Below are 23,268 nucleotides of genomic sequence, written 5' to 3'. Positions count from 1 at the left end.
GTGACTTGAGTGGGAAGTGGGGAGATATATTAAGCTTAAAATCACTGAATGCAGTTGCTTACAGCTAGAGAATTCTTTCATGGAGTGCAAGAGTGTAACTGCAGTATCAAAAAAACTTTCTGAGGCTGGGGGAGAGTGATGTTTGAAAGATGTCTGTTAACACTGCTGGGGGAGAAAGAGGCAAGGGGGTAACCCATTCAGTTAAAATTGCTTAGCAGTACAGATTTGAATACCTCTGCTCCCTGTGCTTCACAGAAATTACTGGCTCAATAATTAGTAGGGTGCGTGGTATGAAAGAGACCCACTGAGTCTAGTACTAATGAACTGCTAGCTAGAATCATTTCATCCAGTTCCGGTGAAAAATGGAGTGGAATTAAAAACATCCCCTTCTCTAGATCTCTTCCCTGTATTCTTGCCCTCCATCAGTATTTTCTTTACATTTCTAGTCACTTATATTTCTCCATACTTAAGTCCTGGTGGTTAGAGTGACCAGTGAGAAGGCTGCATCCAGTAACTGGCCTTTGGCTGTTGTCTTTGTTTTAGTTCTTGTAAATACGTGTGCAGCATACTGGCAGTATGTGGACCACAACTTCCTAGGACTCTGCAAATTTCTCTGTATAGGGTTGCAGTAATTTTGTTGATATTCAAAGTGAGATGGGAGCACTTCTGTTTTTCTCTCTCTCCCCTGGCCTCTAATCATCTCATGTGGATCCAATGTTTTAAAGGAGAAGCCGCTCTGTATTCAAAGATTCCAAGGCCAGAAGGGACCATTGTGATCTAGTCTGACCGCTTGTATAACACAGGCCATGGAACTTCCCCAAAATTCCCAGAGAAGAATCGGTTGATTTTCTGTTTTATATAGCACTTAATCTGAATGAAGATGTTGACTAAACTTCTAAGTGGCTGCCGTCTATCTCTGCTTCAAAGCTGTTGGTCTTTAGAGCTTGGGATTTTTAATTTATGGAGAACTCACTTATTTATGGTGAATGTGTAGGAGAAAAAAATCAACATAAAAACAGTGAAATAGGACCACACAGGTATGAACTGGATGGTTATGCAAGTAACATGCGAAAAGGAATAACTGAATAGTGTCTTTTCTTTTTTCAATATATGTTTCTTATAGCTCATTCTTCTGTTCCCACGGCCACACTCTCCTGGCCTTGCTTTGTTTGCTGTAGTAGTGACAGTTTGATTCATCTATTAATCTAGATGTTAGAGCTGATAAAAGTGTGGGAGAGCAGTGTAGAATGGAGACAGGTTTAGAGCAATGACACAAGGAATGATTTCTCATGCACTGTAAATGAGGTGTCCTGTTTTTCAGAAATACCAGCAAAACGGCTTTCCAGTAACAGATCTTCATGAATTCCTTAAAGAATGCAGTAGCACAGACTATAGCAAAGAACCACAGGCTTCCATGCCTTTCATCTGCTGTTGTAGGAGGTCAGTATGGCAGTGCGATTCCATGAGCTATGTAATTCTCATAAGTACCCATGAGGTTAGCTGTCTGTTGGAAAGTATGGGTTTCACTATGGTAGGCACGCCCAGAAATCTAACTATAGCATATTCAGACTCTTAAATATATTTATCCCTTTCTGTTGTATTTAGCATTAGAAAATAGCTAATTTGTTAAAGGGAGAGGGCAGGGAAAGATACCTTTTTGAGTTTGGCTGTAATATTTGTAAAGCCCTCGGAGACCTACAGTTGAAAAAAAAGATTTTATATATATTACAAAATACAAAATATGTATATATATATATATATGAGAGCATCATTAATATTTCTAAAGGAATGAGTTGTGCTGATCAGGTCACGGAAGCACAGAGCACTGAAAACTGTTAGGAGCAAAGCTAGGCTCCAAGACCATCTTGACTTCCAAGTAGGAGATCTGTTGGCAGGTAGCAGTAGAAGGGAGCAAGAGAGAACTTGTTCTTTCATTTTAAGTAACCCATCCCTCATCCCAAACCTTGAGATTTGTCTGATTAAACTATTCCCAGCAATCTCCCCTCTAGTTTTAATGGGAGCATTTCCCTGAGAACCTTGGTCATTTCCACTGAGCTGCCTGGAAGTGCCCACCATTATGAGCAGGGCCTGTATTTGGACCATGTGGATGGGACTGGAAGGCATTTCATCTGGTTCAGACCCCTGTAGGGGTTAAGGGGCCAGTAGCAGGCTGTCATGTTCTTTCTCCTGGTGGGAAGAAGAGGAGTAGGGACCATTCGTCCTATAGTACCAAGATCACTCCCACCTCTTAATCCCTGCTAAAGTGGTAGGTAGATGGCTGTGGATTGCTGCCTGCTGGCATTGACAACTGTAGCAAGGCCCTGGTGGCAATGGAATTGAGGTTTATGCATAGCAGAGTTGGAGACAGATGGAGCCTGAGGGAGTGATGTCATGTGAGGAGTGTAGCAGAACTGGGTAATCAACTGACCCGAATTAGTGTGGCAAATCTTGTGTTCCTAAATGATCTATAACAATGGATCTTACACAGTAAGGTTCTTGTGAACCACAGCTTTCTGCTTTTGATGTGCCCCGGCTGAGGCTGAAGTGTCTTTTAGACACTTGAGAGAAACTGATGGCTTGAGGGGAGAGAATAGCTGCTGTGGACACTTCAAAGGTAGGAGGTACAGTGAACTTAATTGCAGCTATTTTCTAAGGCTGCAAGCAGACTTATAGATCTTTTTCTCCTTAACTGACTTCACTGAAAGAAGGAAACAAGTTCAGCTTCCACAGCAGGGGACCTGCAGCTGGCTTGAAACCTGGAACTTCTTTTGGGCTCAGGGACTTGGCTTCCTTGGCTTCCCAGCATTTCCAGTGCACTTGTTTGCTATTGGTTAGCAGAAACTAGTCGGAGCTTGGCGTTGAGGCACTGAAGTAGGAAATTACAAAATACAGCAGGGAACGAGGGGGATTATCTCCTGCCCCGGAGGTAGGGAGCAAGGCATGTTGCTGCATTTACCAGGATGGGCAGGCTTGAGTACTGCCGCCCAGTGAAAGGCATATTTTCTTAAACTACATGCCGCCACATGTCTTTAGTTGAGCATGTCAGTCAGGGGAGCCCTAAATGGTATAACAAGTTCTGGCTGGTGGATCTGTTGTCTCAGTTGTGTGGCTTAGTCATTTTTACCTCTTTCTGTCTTCCTGAACATCCATCTGGCTGATAGATGAAAAAATAAGTTGCTTTGACTTCAGTCTAATCAGAGATTGCTAGTGACCATGGTAAATTACAGGAACCTAATTGATTTCATGATTACTTAGCATATTAGGTTTTCTTGCAAAAGGTCAATCCCTAAAAAACCTGTTTGCTTTTTCTGAGAGCATAATTAAAGGCAAGGGGTATAGGTAGATCCTTCTTAATTATCTGAGATATATAGGAAATTCAGCATAGTTAACTTTAAATATACCAAGGATTTTATGTTGTTTAAGTACAAAATTTAAAAATACCAACTTTTTTTTCTCTGACCTCTTTTTACAGACGAGGAAGTGATGACAACTTGATACTCATTAACTGACAACCTACTGCTGAAAGTCACTGCTCAAGAATGTTCAGAAAGAACAAACTGTTGTGGAAAAACAACCCCCCAAATTTCAAGATCATCTGTCATTTGGGGCTATTTCCTTGTAAACATTACGACCCTATTTAATTAGGTAGTTTGGGGAGGCGAGCAGGGCAAAAAGCTGCTAATGGCTGGTGTCAGCTGACTGACCACATTGGAAACTCAAGAGCTACCTTTATTTGGACTAGAATTATGAAGAACTGATGACGATTCCCACTCTGTGTTCTACTGTCTTAGTCCTTAACCTGAGAGACGCTGTCTGTGGGAGCTCAGCACCTTCTTCAGATCAGGCCCCAAACTAACCATCTGATTCTTAAATATTTATATTAAGGAACATATTTAAAAAGAATTAAACACACTTGTTTTTAAGTAGAATGTTGAATATTGCAATTATTGGTAAGGAGTGTTTCAGGTCATTCATTTAAAGTGATGTATTGGAAATGGAGATTGTAATTCCTATTTGGTATAAAACATGATTCAGTTGCTTGAAATAAATTTTGTGTAATGCAGAGCTGCACAAAAATGCAAAATAATTGATGTCTTCATGTGCGTTAAATTGATTTAAAACTGTTAAGCCATTTATATATCACTAAGCTTACTTACCAGATCTTGTACGAAACAAAAGCAATTTGTAGTTGCCCACTTCCTTTTGTCTTCTGGCGGTGGGCTTACTCCATTATATCAAAAATCTTCAGTGTGTATGATAGGCACATAGTATATTCTTTTGGGCACTTCATCACATTATTTATTGGTAAAAAAAAAGTCACATATGGTGTGAATGGAAGCTTTAACCACAGATATCACACAAGAGAGAACTTTTTAATGAAAACCCAGCTAAGTTCTGCCTGGTTTACCCTTCAGGTTTGACATGGTAGTTCCATACTGAATAAATCCCTTTTAAAAGTACATTACTTGGGGCACTGACTTACTGATGTTTCTGTTCCAATCACATGTTGAAAGAAGGAGAATATATAGTGGCAGATTCAAAGATGGTTTATTCAGGCCAAGATTTTTCAAGTGGTTAGTGATTTTGTGTTTATATGTGTGCCCAACCTGAGACACCTTAAAGCAGCCTGATTTTTTTGAGGGGAGTGTTCTCAGCACTTTCTGCAAATCAGGTTTCTTAAGGTGTTTCAAGTTTGGTACCCAAAAATTGAGGCATTCAGAATCACTACTTACTTCTGAAAATCTTGGCTGTAACAGCTGTCCCTGGATGAGATGGATTACTGCTTCAAGCATCTTGATTAATCTGAGCAAGCATACACTGCCTAATGGCAAAGGTGGTTAGTCACCAGTTAGGAAGACAGTATGTTCTGATGATCAGAGCAACAAACTGGGACTTGGGTTTTCTGCATTCTGTTCTTGGCTCTGCTATTGAGCTTAGGTCCTCTTTCCCAGTGGGAAGGAAAGTGCTTACATCTGATGTAACGGGAGTATTGAGACCCGCAAAAGCATTTGTAAAACATTCTTTGACAGCCTTGGATAAAAGCTGCTATAAAAAATGAAACGTTTTATAGGCAATGGGCACTTTACTATGAAGCTGTCTCCCCCCAGTTAGACATACCATCCTCTTTGCATTAAAAAGGTTTGTTACTAAAATAGCTTCATAAAGAAGTGCTAAAATCAGTATTCAGTGTATGAAACTTCTAGTTACTGTTAAAGTTCTCAAAAACAATGTTTATCCATATTTTGTTTGATTATAACTCAGGTCTTGGTGAGAGCCTTTAAATATGGTCTAGTGAGTTAAGAGGAAATTTTGGCTGTGATTTATTTACAAATAGTTGTCAGACGAAGGGTGAAACTCTACTGAGACTGTTAAATGATGAATACATTAATTCTGGAGCTGGGCAGCCTAGACACCATATTTTCCAACAGAAGCACCTTGATTAAATAATCCCTGAAAATATGTGTTCCTTTGTACAAAGATGGTGTTACTGCAGGATGTGTTGCCAAAAAATCAAACCAAACCTGTTTTTTGTGTGTGTGTGTGTGTTTGAATTACTGGTAACTTGCACAGCACTTTATGAACATACCACGTGAGGTGGTACAGGAAAAATTCTGTGCTCAGTTATGCTGTGTAACTGGAGTGAACTCCCTTGATGTCAGTGGAGTTGCACTGGATTTACTCCTGTAAACTGGATTTGAGCTACTGCCCCTCCTAGAAATAGCTTACAATCTAATGTTGGTAGAAAGTGAATGGTAGCCGTGATAGTCTGAACCCAGGTCCTAACCGACGGATGCTCCCACAGCAAACCCACTACGGGAGTTAGGAAAATAGATTGATTTATTAACTTTACTCCTCACTCTGCAAAGCACCTTATGGAAATGGTGACTATGGAATGAGCTACATAAAGCTAAGTTCTGTTCCTCCTAAACTGTAGGCTGGCACTCTGATCACAGCCCCGAAAGAATTCCTCTCACGCTGTGGGAGCTAACCCTGTTGCTACAGCATTTGCAGCTGGACCTGCCACTGAGCTACATTATCCATAAGTGCTGTGGATGCTGAGCATCCCTGGGCTCTTGGTTGTGGGGAGGAAGGAGAGAGAGAGAGGCAAGGAAGGTTTGAAAATGAGCATAACCAAAATCCTGAATGCTTTGCTGGCCTCTTCCCTATAGGCTCTTATACCCATGCTCATCACCATAGAACAGAGAACTCCATTGCACCCGGCCCCCTTTTCGATGATAAAAAATAACTACGTGGCCCCAGGAAGGGGGGCCTAAGCCTGCCTCCACCCTGCCGTTCTGGGCAGGGGGGCCAAAGCCCAAGCCCAAGGGCTTCAGCCCCAAGTGGGAGGCCTGTAACCTGAGCCCCACCACCCCGGGCCGAAGCCCTGCTGCCCGGGGCTGAAGCCCTTGGGCTTCAGCAAGTCTAACACCAGCCCTGGCCACCCCATTAGAACTGGGTTGCAACCCACTTTGGAGTCCTGACCCACAGTTTGAGAGCCGCTGCCATAGAATGAGGGCATTGCAGTAGAGCAGTAAGTAACATGCCAAATGTCTGTCATGTGATGGTGGTGGTGGGTGGTGGTTTTCTCATCCTTTCCCAATGGGTAGTAGAATGTGTGGTGAAGTTTTTTGTTTTGGTAGGTTTTGGGGTTTGGGGTTTTTTAAATATATATGTTGCTATGAATTTGTTAGAGAAGGCAAGGTCAAATTATATACAACTTTCTAATATGTCTTCGGCATTTAAAGACTGAATTTAAAAAAAACCTGATCCATTTGTTGTGCTACTGATGACAGTTGTTGCCATATAAAGTGGGTGAAATGATCCTAATATGTGATAGTTCTGGCCTCCAAGCCCCATCTTATCACGCCTGCTACTTATCTGCCTGTGATCCTCAACTCATCTGCCACAACAGACCCTTCTCATACTCCTGACTCTAGATCTTTTCCCACCATGCTCCCAATACTTGGATTGCCCTGGATGATTGGCTGCCTTCTGTGCATCTCTTGTAAGTACAGAAATATACAAACAAAGGTGGGTTTTTTTGGCTCTGTCATGCTGGACTAGGGAGACACGTAGGTTGGTTCTGGACATATTCTTGCCTTTGAGAGATAAATTATCCAAATTAATAGTATTTCATACCTTACTTTTAAAGTGTCCTGAAAAGGAACAAAAAAACCTGGGCTTGTGCCTGATTGCTAACAGTCTTAAGGCATCAAGAAGTAGCAAAAGGGTGAATTTCTAAAAAATAAATCCCTTTTTTCTGCTTGCTTTTTATATTAGAAATTCAGATCCTGTCTTTGGCAGACTCTGATGGCTACAACAGTAGTGCAAGAGTTGCAGCACAAGAGCGACGAGAGTGTAAACTAAACTATTTGGTGGGGGAAGGGATTATTAGCCATACTGTGTCAAACTTCATTTTAACACCTATTTGCCATGAGTAGCACATTAAATATAGGAAGCGTTACACTTGCAGCCCTTCAATGACAGTGTTCAGAGCCCTCAATAAACATCGTTTCCACCTTCCAGTGGTCTGCCAGCAAAGACCAGACTTCACATTCCTGAGTTTAAGGTAAGAGAGTCACACAGAATCATAATTTTGTTGTTTCGTTACTGGGCCTTCTTTATACATCAGAAAGAACCAAACGCCACAAGACCAATATTTAAAGCAGTCCTTTACTGTGTCTGTGTCTGTGTCTGTGTCGTCTGTGTCTGTGTGTCTGTGTGTCACCACCACCATTAATTGCAGGACAGTAGCCCTCACGATAATCTTACCAAGGCCAGCCCTATGCTTAGAAGGCTTTGCCTGGATACGAATATTGGTGTACTACGCCAGCAAAGTGCTTCCAGTGTAGACCTGGCCTAAGGGTGTCAACAGAGGGTTATACCAGAATAACTGTCCGTTTAAATTCAAACCTTTAGATTATACTGAAAAATTTTCCTTTGCAGAAAAGGTCTTATTCTCCAGCAATGGTGGGGTAAATATTGAAGAGATGTTAATAGTAACTTCTGCAGTCTCCAGTGGCCTTGGCTGGCAGGTGAGTACAATGATGGTTGTGAAGCAGGATGAAGTGATGGGTTTCTCTAGACGTCTGTGGGTGGGGTGACAAGGTGTAGGTATCAATATTTAATTGTTCCAGGTTCGGGAAGGGGAGTGCAGGGCAGTGTGTAGCTAAGAAGAATGGCAACTTTCTAAATTCCTGGTTTAGTAAGAGTCTGCATTTGACATTTGATGATGTGGTTTATCATTATTGGTATTTTTTTTTAAGTGTACTTCTAGGAATAAAATATAATGGATGAAGTCATCCTAATGTAGAAGTAAAATGCTGCTGATCCTGAAACAGCAAGAAAGTTACTCTCATCCATTACCAAGCAAGGTAACATTATCCCAAAGCTACTTGGGATATTACTTAGAAAAACAATAAATAATTAAAGTTAAAGAAATATATAGGGTTTGACACATACTCCAAAGCAAGGAAGGGCAGTGGTAGGACTGAAAGCTAGCACCTAGATATCACTGTGATTGGGGATCTACAAATATCAGCAAGAGAGAATAAACTTTTTAGCTCACTGCATCGTGTCCAGGTATTACACTATCTACAATGAAATGTTCTATTGACCTGATGGACAAGGAATCTACGTGCCCAGATTTAAAGTCTTTATGTAGTGTTTGCTGTATTACTTCATGTTCTATGCTGATGGCACAGGTGTAAATGGGACCTTTTATTTAGAATTAAACTATATTCATGCCTCAGTGGTGGTTGGTCATGAATCATGACATTTTTGGAAGCAGAGCACAATTTACAGGGTCTGTAAACAATCTTTTTTTCATGAAAATCTCCCTATTCCTCACCTTTCTGGGAAGGAAGATGCCTTCATGCTGCAAATGAATGCTCTGCTCTTTTGTTTTGGCTTCAGCAGGGTGGACTATAGAACTGGCAGCTTTTGTGTAAACTTCCCCATTCATCTTACATCTTGCATTAGCAAACTCCCAGATTTCTTTGGCCCCCAAGCCCTGCTTTTTAAATTTTAATTTAGACTCCTTACTTTGCTGATTCTGGAAAGAGAGACAGATGCATTGGCGTAACGCAGTTGGGGTGGGGTGGTGGGAACTTATTTGGATTGTAAACTCTCTGGAGTAGGGACCATCTCTTCATTCTGTTGTACAGCCCTTAGCACAATGGGGGTCCTGCTCCATGGTTGGGGCTCTTAGGTGCTACCACAATACAAACAATAGATCATAATAAAGCCCCAAACTACTGAGAGAACTAATAACCAGGGCTTTGTGTTTTCAAAAATTATTTTCTTAAAAAAAAAAAAAGTGTGTGGCATTTTTCATCAAACACATATTAAAAGCCCAGTTTTCTACATATTGCTTAATCTGGGTGAGTGATTATTGCTCGTGCTGCCCTTACTCTATCAAATATTACAGATGTAATTTCTCATAATATTGAAGTAAACTTTACCACATGGAAATTGCCAGGATCACCCTTCGTCTCTCTTCTTGCACATCTGTATTGTATTTGCCCAGTCTTCCGAAAGGCTTTAGAAATAACACTGCTCTACAGCCAAAATGCTTCTGAAATAAATGTAGTCAAACTTTACTAATTCTGGGTCACTGAGAACGAAAATGATGCTTAAAATTGTTGATTGGCTCTAGTTTTCAAGTTATGCTATTGAGTCAGTATATACGACCCTTGACTTGGGAATAGCGGAGGATAAGTGAGTTATAAAGGGAAGGGATCTCAATTTAAACCAGAAATGACTAAAATACATCTTTGACTGGATCTATGAATAAATCTATGACTGGGTTTGGACAGTACTTGCTTTTTAGGCAAAACAATGAATGATGCAATCTGAAGCTGGTATTGCGTCATACATGATATGAATTGCATCATGTTATTCCTAGAAGTCATGGATGATACAATCATAACGAAGCTTACATCACTCTGCTGAACAAATTGCCCTATATCAGCTCTAGAAATCATACAGTGTCGTGCTCTCTTATTTGTCAGTGTTTGATTTTGCAAAGGGACACATTTCTGTTTAGCCAAAGTGAGCAGAGATGCCTCGTATTTGTGTGAACAGTGCAGGTAACTTCTGCTATGTTTGTGGTAAAGTGACTTTTGCATCACAAAAGCGCAGAATAACCACTATGGTTAAGAAAGCCTATCACCTTTATTTTGGCTGCAAAATTGGAGATCAGGACAAGAGGTGGGCCCCACACATATGCTGCAACACTTGTGCAACAAATCTTCGCCAGTGGTTAAACAGGAAAAGGAAATCTATTCCTTTTGCAGTACCAATGATTTGGAGAGAGCCAACAGATCATAGCAGCAATTGTTACTTCTGCATGGTGCCTCCAGTTGGGAAAGGTGTGTCAAAGAAGAAAAGGTGGACTGTGCATTATCCAAACATTCCATCAGCTATACGCCCAGTACCCCACGGAGAAGGAGTGCCGGTTCCTGATGGACCAGAATCATTCTCACTTGAACAGGATTCTTTGCTGATTCTCACTTGAGTCAGACGAGGAAGAGGATGAAACTTCTGGTCCTGAACCATCAATGTCACAGGACCCACATTTTCTCCCATCCTCCTCCTCTGAACCACACCTCATAACACAAGGTGAACTGAATGACCTTGTCAGGGATTTGGAACTACCCAAGAGTAAGGCAGAGCTGTTGGGCTCCAGGCTACAGCAGTGGAATCTCCTGGCAGGTGATGTTAGGGCTTCCATGTTCCGTGACCGTCAAAAGGATCTTGTCCCATTCTTCTTCATGGAAGGTGATCTTGTAGTCTGCAACAACATCGATGGTGTGATGGCAGCCCTCAACATCGTTCACGATCCAGATGAGTGGAGACTGTTCATTGATTCATCGAAGACGACTCTTAAGCTGTTTTACTGCATAATGGCAATGTTTTGCCATCAATTCCAGTTGGTCATGCAGTCCATATGAAGGAAACCTATGACAACATGAAACAACTTTTGAGGTGCATAAACTATGACCAACATCAGTGGCAGCTTTGTGGCAATTTGAAGGTTGTTGCTCTCTTGCTTGGTCTGCAGACTGGATACACAAAGTACTGCTGTTTTCTCTGCGAATGGGATAGTCGTGCAAGAGATTCCCACTACATCAAGAAAGATTGACCACTCCGATAGTCATTGGAGCCTGGGAGGAAAAGTGTTCAGCATCCACCACTTGTTGAATCAAGGAAGATTTTGTTACCACCCTTACACATCAAGCTGGGTCTGATGAAGAACTTTGTCAAGGCCATTGACAAAACACAAGCAGCTTCAAGTGTATCTATGGAAAATTTCCAAGGTTAAGTGAAGCTAAGATAAAGGAAGGTGTCTTTGTTGGTCCTCAGATTCGTGAACTTCTTCGAGATGATGCATTTGACCATGCACTGCGTGGCAAGGAAAAGACGGCATGGAATGCCTTCCAGTTAGTGGCAATACATTTTCTCAGAAACAACAAGGCAGACAACTACAGGTTGTTGGTGGAAAATCTCCTCAAGGCATACAAAAGCCTTGGTTGCACATGTCACTAAAGATACATTTTTTGCACTCTCATCTAGATTTTTTTTCCACCGAACTGTGGAGCAGTGAGCGACGAGCACGGTGAGCGATTTCACCAGGACATTGCAACCATGGAGAAACGCTATCAGGGCAAATGGAGCCCATCAATGCTTGCAGACTATTGCTGGACAGTGACAAGAGATTCTCCATTTAATGAATACAAGAGACAAGCCAAGAAGTGCCGCGTAGACACTGAATAGGACTAAACTATGTATGTAATATTTTTTTGCCTTTTGTTTCATAATAACTTTTATTTATATAACCCTTTTGCTGATTTTTAAAGTGTTACATAAACAGGACAGGTGAAATATTATCATGTAAAGTAACCATAAACACATGAAAAGACCTAGGTTTACAATTTATGATTAAAACTCTACTATCTACACAATATACATAGACATAAAATGTAAAAACTTACATAACTTAGAAACAGTAGCCAATCAGTTGTTTTAATTGTCATATTTGAATTCAGCACATCAAAATACATAGTAAATAGCACATTTTATCTCTGAAGCAGACGACTTCTGAAAAATTGTAGACCAGTGAATTAATATTAATAACAGTACTTGGTGGTTTTGTTAGTAGAGCCCCTTAGCCTATGCTGCATGAAATCTTGACCTATTTCTTAATATATTCAATTTTTTCATGTTCTCTTAACTACTTTTTATCAATAGCTATTTTTACTGGGTCTTTGCCCTTCTTAATTGCCCAAACTTGTCTCTGCTAACAAAAAATAAACAGTTCAATGTGTCGGTCAGTGTAGTCATGAACTGCATCCTCCTCACTAATTGACCTACTTTCTCTGCCAGTATTTCTTTATCCCTGGATATATTTGCAAAAGCACTGAGATCTGAATCTGGGCCTTGAAGTCTTAATTTAATCAGGTGGCTGTAGCGTTTGTTATTACTGAACATACGGGCACAGTTTATATCAAATCAAATCACCATTTTAGGAAGGCACAATCACTGTCCCAAACAACTCACAATCCAAGCCCTGACTGTGATCCATACGGCACCTTTTAAAAGTCAGTGAGGCCCCATATGGACTCAGCAATCCCCTGATTTGGATTGTAATGCAGAATCAGGGCCTAAATAGACAAAAGCAGAAAACAGATGTGTGTGTTCATAGATTGATACAGTAACATGTGGGGAGGGATAGCTCAGTGTTTTGAGCATTGGCCTGTTAACCCCAGGGTTGAGAGCTCAATCCTTGAGGGGGCCACTTAGGGATCTGGGGAAAAAAATCTGTCTGGGGATTGGTCCTGCTTTGAGCAGGGGGTTGGACTAGATGACCTCCTGAGGTCCTTTCCAACCCTGACATTCTATTATTCTAAAGGAACTCCTCACTTAACATCCCGGTTAACATTGTTTCATTGCTGATCAATTAGAAAACATGCTCATGTAAAGTTGTGCAATACACCCTTATAACATTGTTTGGCAGCCGCCTGCTTTGTCCACTGCAGAAAGAGCAGCCCATTGTAGCTAGCTAGTGAGGGCTTGGAACCAGAGTGGACCATCAGCTCCCCTAAGTTCCCTGTGCAGCAGCTGCCCAGCAGGCTAGCAATTGTCAGCTGTCCCTCCCCACACTGCCATGTGCTGCTCCTGCCCTCTGCCTTAGAGCTGCTTCTGGGACCCTCCTGCTTGCTGTGCAAAGGGGGGGAAGAGGGGTGCTAATGTCAGGGTGCCCCCTCCCCCCACTTCTTTACCCCATCACCACAGAGCAAGGGGGGATGCAACACAACAGGGCTCAATATGGAAGGCGCTTGCTGGCAGCAGCTGCTGCTGTCTCAACTTGCTGATGTACTTAAAAAGTCAGTGTACTTAGGCTATGTCTACACTACCCGCTGGATCGGTGGGTAGTAATTGATCTATCGGGGATCAATTTATCACATCTGGTCTAGACGCGATAAATCGATCCCCGAATTGATGCCCGTACTCCACCTTAGCAGGAGGAGTAAGCGAAGTCGACGGGGGAACCGCGGCAGTCGACTTGCTGCCGTGAGGCCAGCCAGGTAAGTCGAACTAAGATACTTCGACTTCAGCTATGCTATTCGCATAGCTGAAGTTGCGTATCTTAGATCAATCCCCCACCCAGTGTAGACCAGCCCTTAGAGTGGGGTCAGCATACTTAAAGGGGCAATGTGCATCTCTCTCACACACACGGGATGTGTGTGTGTGTGTGGTGCGGGCACACACACAAACATGGTGTGTATGTCTGTCTCTCACACATGCACCACTCCCCCTGGCACTTTGGAAAGTAGAGGGATTGGTGTGTGCCAGTGGGATGGCATGGATACATCATCCTGTTCAGTTTCCACAGGGAATGTTTGCAGCCACTGCCATGCTGTGTCTCCTCCCTCCATTCATGCTGCCTTGTAGAGTATGAGGTTACATTAACAACAATGTATTAAGCCTTGAGGGCTCAGCTGAGTGCTAGTTCATCATTTAGCAGTAAGGCATTCCTGGGAAATATCCCACCCTCTAACTTCACCACCTCAACCAAGCTTCACAATCATCATCGCTGTGTACAGTATTAAATTGTTTGTTTAAAACTTATAGTGTGTGTGTGTGTGTAATTAATATAAAAAAGTCTGGCAAAAAAAAATATTCCCTGGAATCTAAACCCCCATCTCCCCCCCATTTACATTAATTCTTATGGGAAAATTGGATTTGCTTAATATCATTTCGCTTAAAGTAGCATTTTTCAGAAACATAACTACAACGTTAAGCGAGGAGTTACTGTAATTCAAGGCCAGAAGGGACTATTAGATCATCTAATCTGACCTCCTGTATATCACAGGCTATTACATTTTACCCAGTCACCCCTGTATGGAGCCCAATAACTTGTCTAGCTAAAGCATATTTTCCAGAAAAGCATTCAGTCTTGATGTGAAGATGTCAAGAGACAGATAGTCCACCACTTCTCTTGGTAATTTGAAGGCGATTAAACATCGGAACAATATTAATTATTTGTGCCAGTGAATTTGTCTGGCCTCAGCTTCCAGCCGTTGGTATTTGTTAGCCTTTAACTGATAGTACTAAAGGCTTGGTATTTTCTTCCTCTGAAGGCACTTGTACATGATGATCTAGTCACCTCTCAATTTTCTGTTTGATAAACTAAGCAGACCGAGCTCTTTATGTCTCTTACTGTAAAACATTTTTCTCCAGCCCTTGAAACGTTTTTGTGGCTCCCTACTGCACCTTCTCCAATTTTTTCAACATCCTTTTTAGTGTGTGGACACGAGCACTGTGTGTAGTACTCTGGCATCAGTCTCACCAGTGCCCATATATGGAGGGCAGTTCTACACTTAAAACCCTGTAGCTGCGCCAATGCTCTTCTTGCCCATTTTATTCCCAAAAGCCAACAGCTAGTGTCTGGCATCAGATCTGCTGCCAGGATGATGATTTATCAGTTATGCCGGACTATGGTGTGACTAAATGAATTGGGCAGAAAGAGGGAGGATAACTCTGAGAGAAAGCAGTTTGTTGCTGCGAGTGGGGTCAGGAATTAAAGATTTTCCCAATTTTCTATCTTGTGTGTGGATTTGAAAACTTATTCTTTGTCAAGTCTCTTTTTAATATATTCTTTTGCTCATTAAAAATAAAACTCTGGAGAAACAATGGCAAAAATGGGGATGAGAAACAAAGTATGTGTTTCCCAGTATAAATTTAGTCAGTGAGAAAAGAGAGACTAGGAACTTATAAAACAAATACCCTTCCCAGTGTCAACCAACATGCTTATTTTATGGCATTTGATCTGCCAGCTGTGTACCAGGGAGGAGGTTTTATACCTGTGGCATGAGCATACAAAACCCTTTGCAAACAGGCAATTGGCCAAGGGGTTCAAGGTGGACTGAAATAGTCATGCTCACGGTTCTATGAAAATGTGAAGATGTGGTTTTCAAAGCTAACAACTAATGGAAGTTTTGGTTTCTCATAACTGTAGCTGATAGCCTTGTGAAAAATGTCTGCATCATGGAGATTTTTGGGAACCAGAGTGATGCTTCTGTGTATTTCATATTGCCTCCGCTTCCTGTATGGGTTTCTGCTGCTTCCTCTTCTGTGTTGTGCAGATATTTTTCTCTTGCTGGAGTTATTTTCTTCTGCATCCTTCCTGTGTACTGCTTTGGAGAACCCCTCTGCTTATTACTGGTAAGTTTAACATTCACCATCTTTAGTGTTCCTGATAAGTTTGGCTTGATGCATTGTCACTAACTGCCATATGGAATCAGACCAGTGGTTTGGTAACTTGTCGTTGACAAAGATCAGTACCAGATGGCCTCAGTAGTGTATTGTGGCAATGAGTTCCACAGGTTAATTATAAGCCAGGTCTAAGTAATAATGACTTCTTAATCTTGAAGTACCCACATCCAAAGTGTCTCTGGGCTCAAAACTTAAAGAAGGCAGCATATTTGAAAGTATTCCTGCAATTCAGCCACTACCCCACACTTAACAATTCATAAACCAAGCTGCCTCCTCTGAGCAGGCAGAGCTGCCTCCTGTTTTGAATCAAATACGTTCTGATCATTACCTGCTGCTGTAAACTGGCTCAGAGTGCACACCTAAGTGTCAGTTTCACCGAACAATTCAGATCACTTTAGCCTCCACTGCACATACACAATAGCAAATGGAATAGAAAAGAAACTCAGTAAAATAGAAACCTACCTCCTCATGCCCCAATGTGCCTCCATTTGGGGAATTACACAACATTTTAGGGAAAAAAGCCATGTACTTCATTGCCAGAGTGAAGCCAATGTTTATCAGATGTTTGAGAAATTGGGCAGGGGGAGGGACAATCAAGCTTCTCACATTTTTTTTTATTCTGTATTATTTTGAAATTACAAGTATGGGCAGAAAGGGTTGAAGTTCTAACAAAGAGCTCCCCTGCGCACACTCCACCAGGATGTACTATTACATTGGGTGATGCACAGGGAATTCATTCAGACAGGAGCCATTTAATAACAATATTTTGGAAAAAAATATAAGATGCCCTTATGTCCACATTCAGAATGGTCATCTGATGTCACTAGAAAGTCACTTACACTTCTAAATGCAAACACTTAACAACAGTTAGGTGCATCACAGATCCTTTGGCTGGATTAATTTTTGTCTTGTCTTCTGAAAGCATGAAAACAGGACAGTTTTAAACATACCATTTAGCTGCTGCCTTCCTTAGTCAAGTCAGTTTATGCCTGAGGTGTTTGTTTAAGTCAAGGAGAAATGATTAGAGAACAATGCATTACCTAATATTGTGGGTAAAGTTAAGTAGATAACATGATAAATGTGATTCAACAACTACAATAAGTGGCTACTTAAAGGTTTACTTTCCCACTTACACATATTGCCACTGTGTTCTGGGAGATAGGCAATGGCACCACCATTTATCAGCAGTCCCTTAATTTGGGCTCGGTGATTCTGACCTCTCTTGTACTCAATCCCATTGATAATGGCTGTTCCAAGCAAATGTCCAAAAGCAGAATGCGGCCCTCAGTGTTGTTTTTCATAGGCCAAATCCTGGAGTCTTTACTGAGGCAAATGTCAATTGACTTCAGTGGGATTTTGCTTGAGAAAAGTCCTGGGACATTGACTCCTTTTGCATTCTGGCCAGAATTAGTAGCTGTAGAATCAATTGCTGTTTTTGCTGAGAGTCTATTTAAAGGGACACGTTGAGGTCAATTTCAGATTTGTACACACATGTGCATTCTTTTTTGCAAAACCTAGGGACAAGTGAAATGTTTCCATTAAATTGTATGTACGTATTTTCGTTAGAGACGCTGCCAGCTCCATCTGGTTTTAAACAGACTGATGTTCTGAGGCCACTTGGAAAACCAGCCTATCGTGCTCATACACATGGAACATGGTCCACTGGAATGCTCCAGACTTGGACTATTGCTCCTGCTGGATTTCCCACTGTGAACAAGAGAAGCAGCTCCAGCAGAAGCCAAGGAGGATTAGGACACCTCCTGATCTGAAGTAACCCCCAGGGTAACCTCTGTGTCTGTGGCATCTTTGCTACTTTGACTTTTGGACCTGAGTGAAGGGAGAAATTCAAGGTTTAGATTTGGAAGAGTGTCTTGAGCTGACTTTTTTCCCCCACAAATGGCCACCATCTAGAGTTTAGATGATTACTCAAACATTGGGTACAAATAGGCAGTTGTAGGATTTTCATCCTCCTCTTGTATTGTATGAGTAGACACTTTTTTTTAATGCATATACCCACTCTGTGTGCTTTAGCAGCAGCCACCACACCACTCATCAGCATTTGAGGCCTAGAAAGGTGATAGCATCTGTTGATTCTGTAGTCAACAGAAGACACACAATGAAAAACTGTAACCCAGTATATTGTGTGCCATGGGGAGAGAACCTGAGGTCTGCCTCAATCTCCATTTTCCATGTTGTTGTAGCACATTGATTGCTACCTGCCAAATCTTTGGCCTAGATAAATATTTATTTCCTTTCTAAAGGCCAAGAAATATGGGACTGGGCTGACCTAAGGAATGCAGAACATTCTAATGGTTCTTTTCAGAACTTGATTTCTATAATGTGGTAATAAAGCTTTTTCCTCCAGTATTGATTTTTTTTTATTGTATTTGTTACTGGCTAGATTACTGTTTGACCCATAACACATTAGAGCAGGTCACTAATGTATTGCGGAAACCAATTTGTGCCTTTTACCACCTGCCCTTTTTTGTTTTAAGGAAAAGATGGAATAGTCCTTTATCAATTGAGCTACATTACTGAAGCTCATCATCAGCTTTTTCATTTTGTGAAGTTAGAAACTGAACTCCGAACTTGGCACATGCCAGCTCTTAATTCTATACTTTAATATTAAAACTTTAAATGAGAAGCTCTACTATAAGTGAGTGCTCCGGCTGAGTGCTGGGAGGTGATGCACAGTATTGGTGAAAGGTGGGCGGGGTGACATTAATATAACCATTTGCTAAGGGCCTGGGAATGAGCTTTCATTTCCAGTTGTCTTTGTATGCTCTGGAAATAATGGATTTTGTTTATCACAGGTAGGAATTGGACAGGAGTGGGGAGGGAGGAAAAATGGAAAGGAAGTGAGAAGATGGGCAAAGTTTAGAGAACTGGAAAGTAGAGAATAGTGGAAAGGGGGGAGATTGAGGAAGGTGAGAGAGAGGCAGAGAAGAAGAGATGAGCATGGGAAAGTGAGGAAAAAAAGACATGGGAAGTGTGTGTGTGTGTGTGTGTGTGTGGATAATGAGGGATGATGAAGAGTCTGATGGATTAGCTCTTGATTTCCTCTAATGATGGGTAGAACTTGAAACAGGCTGCTTAAGGTTCAAGCATGATAGCTTTCATTGTGACAATCTGCCCTTAAGCTTCTGCCAGATCTTTAACAAACTCTAGGTTTTTATAGTGTGCCCATCACCATCATGTCTGAGCACCTGCATTCAGAAAAGATATTCTACAAGACTTTCTTCTCTTCCCATGGTTGCTGAATAACTAAGAATTAAGGTCCCGATCCTGCAAACGTGCATGTAAGTAGCCCCATTGAGCTCACTGGGACTGTTCATGTATGAAGTTATTCACATGCATAAATGTTTGCAGGATGGGGTTATGTCGTTAACCTCTTAGTTAAATCAGATCTCCTTTCATCATTATGTCTCTGACTTATCCTGTTGGTAGATGCTTCCATTTTAGAATGCCAAAGCTTGTTTCTGTATTCATTTTAGCTGCATGACTACTGCGATTTGGATCTGATGGCTTCTCTAATTAGATTTCTATGGTAAAATTTTCTCTTGCTTTCCTTCAATGTAATGGTGTTACAGAGGGAAGGAAGCTATAAATCCAGCCCTTGGTATTCTAGCTTAGCTGCTCACCAGGTTTTCTTTTAAGTTAGCTGTAACTTCTGTTTCCATGGATCTAATGATGTTTTCTGGAGGTGAACCTGTGGATTCCAGCTCTGGTGTCGGGTTAGGTTCCTTGTTTAAATACAAGGTCTTACTCATTTTTTTGATATTCTGAGTCCTGAGCAATAGCAAAGAGTAAAAACAAGAACATTGAACAAAGTTTCTTTCTTATGCAGACTTCAGTCATAGTTTCTTGTGGCTATATTGTTAGTGTTTTGATTTTTACAAGGTGGTATAAGCCTATGCTATGCTACTGCATTCCTCCTGCTGTCCTAGCCTGATGCTCAGAAAGGATTCCCAAGAGACGCAACTTCAGTTATGTTGGGAGGGGTGTGGGGGTAGAAGGACTCTATCACGGTGCCCTGAAAAACAGTTTATTTCCTAGATGCCAATGCAGGACCCACCCCTGAATTCTTATTGCCTTAGAATCAATAGTCTCAGAAAAACTTGGTTTATTACTGGATTGTTCTCTAGGGATGAAATTGAACCCAGGGCAGTAAGCTTGTGTAAGAACCTTCCGCCCTTTGAGCCCTTAACCTTGGGTTTGAGTGATGGATAGGGCCTTGCATGCCCCCCTTGTCGTCTTCACTCAAATTAAATGCAGAGTAGTATCTACATGGTAGTTTTATATTGCACAATAAGGTGACAATTCTTAGCCCTTCATCTCTGCCAAGTGCTTTGTTGTATTTGTAATCACTAACTAAACAAAAACAATACAAGTATCTTTTACAGCAGGGGATCCCACATCTTTTCATAGGGTGTGCCACACCTTGATAGCGAGGTTGTTGTGCAGGCACCTCCCCTCCTACTGGAGATCACATAACATCCCTGTGACAACTACAGCCATTGCTGACAGGGAAAGTAATATTATTAGCAGTGTTGAATGTAATTGTAGCATCTTTAAATGCAATTTAGCAGCGGGAAACAAGGAGCAGGGACCATGTGAGCAGGCACCTCACTGCAGGCCACCACTTACTGTTTCAAAGGATAAATAACAGATCTCAAAGTAAGCCAGAACATTTTTTTATGTATAGTTTTTATTTTCTAGTTGTTTAATTTCCAGGGCGTATGCATTTTCTCAGTCCCCCCCCTCTCCCCCACCCCCGTGTCAGGGCAGTAATCCTGCCCCATCCATTTTAGATATGGACTGGACAATATAATGAAGGGAACAATCCTATAGGAGCTGGGGGGCAATGGACTCTTCCATCTCTGCCCTGTACTCTCTGGGTCAGGGCTACATATTAGTAGATCACTTTGGAAAACATAGGCTTTTAGCCCATTCGTAAAATGAGTATGGTGCTAGGTACCCACCTTAAAGAGCTACAGAGGACTGTTCTGGAGGGGAAAGTATCTTCTTCCCTCCTCCTAGGTCCATAGGTGGAGACCAATTGTTCAGTATTTCAGTGAGAAGTCTTAGGCTGCCTTTACACACTGGGGAGACAAGGTGGGTGAGGTAAGGTCTTTTATTGAACCAAGTTCTGTTGGCGAAAGAGACAAGCTGTGGTGTTTACCCAGGTCTCTTTCTTTACATACCGCCCCTTTGTGGTTCATCTCCCTGCAGGGGGAAACCACCCTCCCCACAGGCTCTTGCTGTCTTGTATTTTAGCAAAAAGTAAATTCCCGCTCAACCTAACTACGGCGAACAGCGATGGCTTTGAGTTTCTGGAGCCAGCTCCCCCCACCTTACACCTCTCACAGGACAGGGCTAGGAGAGAGCTAGACCTGTCCCACTTTCCTGCTCTGCTCTGGCTGGCTCCAGCAAAGCCTGATGTCCCTCACCCTTCACCACCCCCCTGCAGGGAAGGCTGGGCTTTGGCTACTCTTCTAGGTTTGGGAGTTGCTGCTGGAGAATTGGGCAGGGCCTGAGGAGCATCCCAGAAGGGGGCTGTGGGGGTGTCAGGGACCCTGCTGCTGGGAAAGGAGCTGGGGGCGGCCCATTCAACCCAGGGGCGCCAGGCTTGGCTTGGAACACCCTGGCGAGGGGGCATCTGCCCCGTGCAAGGCCCTTGGCCACTAGAGACGGCGCAGCGTTTCCCGCCCGTTCCGAGCGGTGTCGAACGCCCAGCGCTCCCAGCCCACGGGCTCCTGCAGGCAGCCCGAGCGCAGGCGTGGGCGGCGCCTCGAGGGTTAACTCCCCGCCTGGGCTGGCAGGGCCGGGCTGCGAGGGGTGAGCGCAGCCAGCTCACGGAGCCGGGCGCCGCTGCCAAACGCGCCGGGCTCTGCAAAGGCAGGCGGCCCCCGCCCGTCCTGCCCCCGCCCCCTTCGCGGGATGCCCGGGCCGGCAAGGGGCGGGCAGATGCCGGGCGGGCTCCCACCAGCGGGGCACGCGGGACGGCGACTGAACCCAGCAGGTGGCCGGCGGTGAGTAGCGGCGGGGCCGGGCCGGGCTGGGCTGCGGGGTCCGCGAGCCCAGCGGCGGAGAGTCCCTCTGGGCAGGGGCCGCGCGGAGTCCAGCTGGGGCGTTGCCTGGCCCGGGGGCCGCAGCCGGCCGGGGGGCGCTGCTCCGCGGGGACCTGCCCCACCGCGGGTCTCGGGGGGTGGGATGTGCTGTGCACCTCTCCGGGGCAGGTCGCAGCGCGCCGTGTAGAAAGGTGTAAGGGGGGGGGTCGTGCCCCCAGGGAAGTCACTGGCAAAACACCCATTGGCGTCAGTGGGGCCAGCATTTCACCCAATTCCTCTATCCCCGGGGCTGAAACTTTCAAATCCAGGCAGGGGGGCTAACCCTCCTCCGGCATTACACAGGCACGGAGCTGTGAACCTAGATCCCCCGGCACTGCTTTGGAAAGCCCAACCTTTGACTATCGTGCCTTGGCTGTCAAACACAGGTAGTGGCTGATCTGTCCGCGGAAAATTGACCCCCAAAATCTCTGTGCTGCAAAATGCTGTTTGTTGTTAGCTATTGCAGTCCAGTTGTGATACCACAGTGATGGGTGCAGTATAAGAACCAAGATAGCTAGAACAAATAGCTCAAGCAATGCAATGCGTAATCAATACCTGCTCTCAGATCACTTTCATATCTGTGCTCAGATATCTAATCACCTGTAATTCTAGACACATTGTTCTGCAGTGTTTTGCCTATTGTCACGGTAGACAAGCATTATCTCACTAAGAGGAGCAAGTATTTCGCACCTTATGTCAAACCTATCTTTCTGAAAAGCCTGTCCTGATACTGGCAGCAGGGGTGGCACATTACAAGAGTACCTTTGTGATAAACTTATTAATGCTATGACTATGAAATAAACTACTTAGTGTAAGCACTCGATTAAGCCATATTAGCAAAATGCGTGCTTCCTGTGTTGACCTGTTGTTAAGAATAAATGAATAATTTTAAAAGATGATGTGAACTAATGTACTGTGAAATCTATACCACTTACTGGTGAATGGAAGGGCAACTCACTTATGGGACTCATTGTTTTAAAGACTTATACTCACTAGCATCAGTGTGAAATTACAGTTCTTTGTTTACAAATTATTGCATGATTTGTCACAAATAACTGTTGCAACACTCTTACCATCGCTGGTGACAGTGATTAGTTTCCACAACGTAACGTAAATATGACCATATATTTTTTGGTTGCCTATTATGCAAATATTTGAATTTACAGGTATCACATTTCCACAACTCGTGCATCAACAGACTAGTCACTACAATATTATGTTAATTAAAAATGTTATTTTACTCCAGATAAAATGTTTTAGCTGTTTTAGATAAATTGCTGCTTCAGGTTTGGGCTTCATAAAAGAATGTGGCAAGTTTCCACAAATGAAAAGTAAATAGAAAAAAAGCAATGACATTAATTTACTATATGTGTTTGTC

The 23,268-nt window shown here is 42.8% G+C and overlaps 2 protein-coding genes across 7 annotated transcripts in view; both read left to right on the top strand.

Annotated features, from left to right (window-relative positions):
• Positions 1 to 4,087, top strand: part of MCOLN2 (mucolipin TRP cation channel 2) — a 48,092-nt gene extending 44,005 nt beyond the window's left edge. For both annotated transcript variants that reach the window (XM_045028914.1, XM_045028913.1), the window contains exons 13-14: positions 1,322 to 1,440; positions 3,473 to 4,087. In XM_045028914.1, the coding sequence (XP_044884849.1) occupies positions 1,322 to 1,440; positions 3,473 to 3,509 (156 nt within the window). In that variant the 3' untranslated portion in view covers positions 3,510 to 4,087. The remainder of the gene's footprint in view (positions 1 to 1,321; positions 1,441 to 3,472) is intronic.
• Positions 4,088 to 21,608: 17,521 nt separating this feature from the next.
• LPAR3 (lysophosphatidic acid receptor 3) overlaps positions 21,609 to 23,268 on the top strand; it is a 39,735-nt gene continuing 38,075 nt past the window's right edge. For 3 of the 5 annotated variants that reach the window (XM_045026904.1, XM_045026907.1, XM_045026905.1), the window contains exon 1: positions 21,609 to 21,812. The gene's annotated coding sequence lies outside the window, so the exon portion shown is untranslated. Of the gene's footprint in view, positions 21,813 to 22,209; positions 22,277 to 23,268 lie in introns of those variants that run through there. The other 2 variants (XM_045026906.1, XM_045026910.1) reach the window with 2 other exon arrangements.

This window comes from Mauremys mutica, chromosome 8 (genome assembly GCF_020497125.1).
Source record: "Mauremys mutica isolate MM-2020 ecotype Southern chromosome 8, ASM2049712v1, whole genome shotgun sequence".
In the NCBI taxonomy this organism is placed as follows: domain Eukaryota; kingdom Metazoa; phylum Chordata; order Testudines; family Geoemydidae; genus Mauremys; species Mauremys mutica.
The sequence above is the reverse complement of the archived record's forward strand: the minus strand, read 5'-3'. Positions and strand labels throughout refer to the sequence as shown.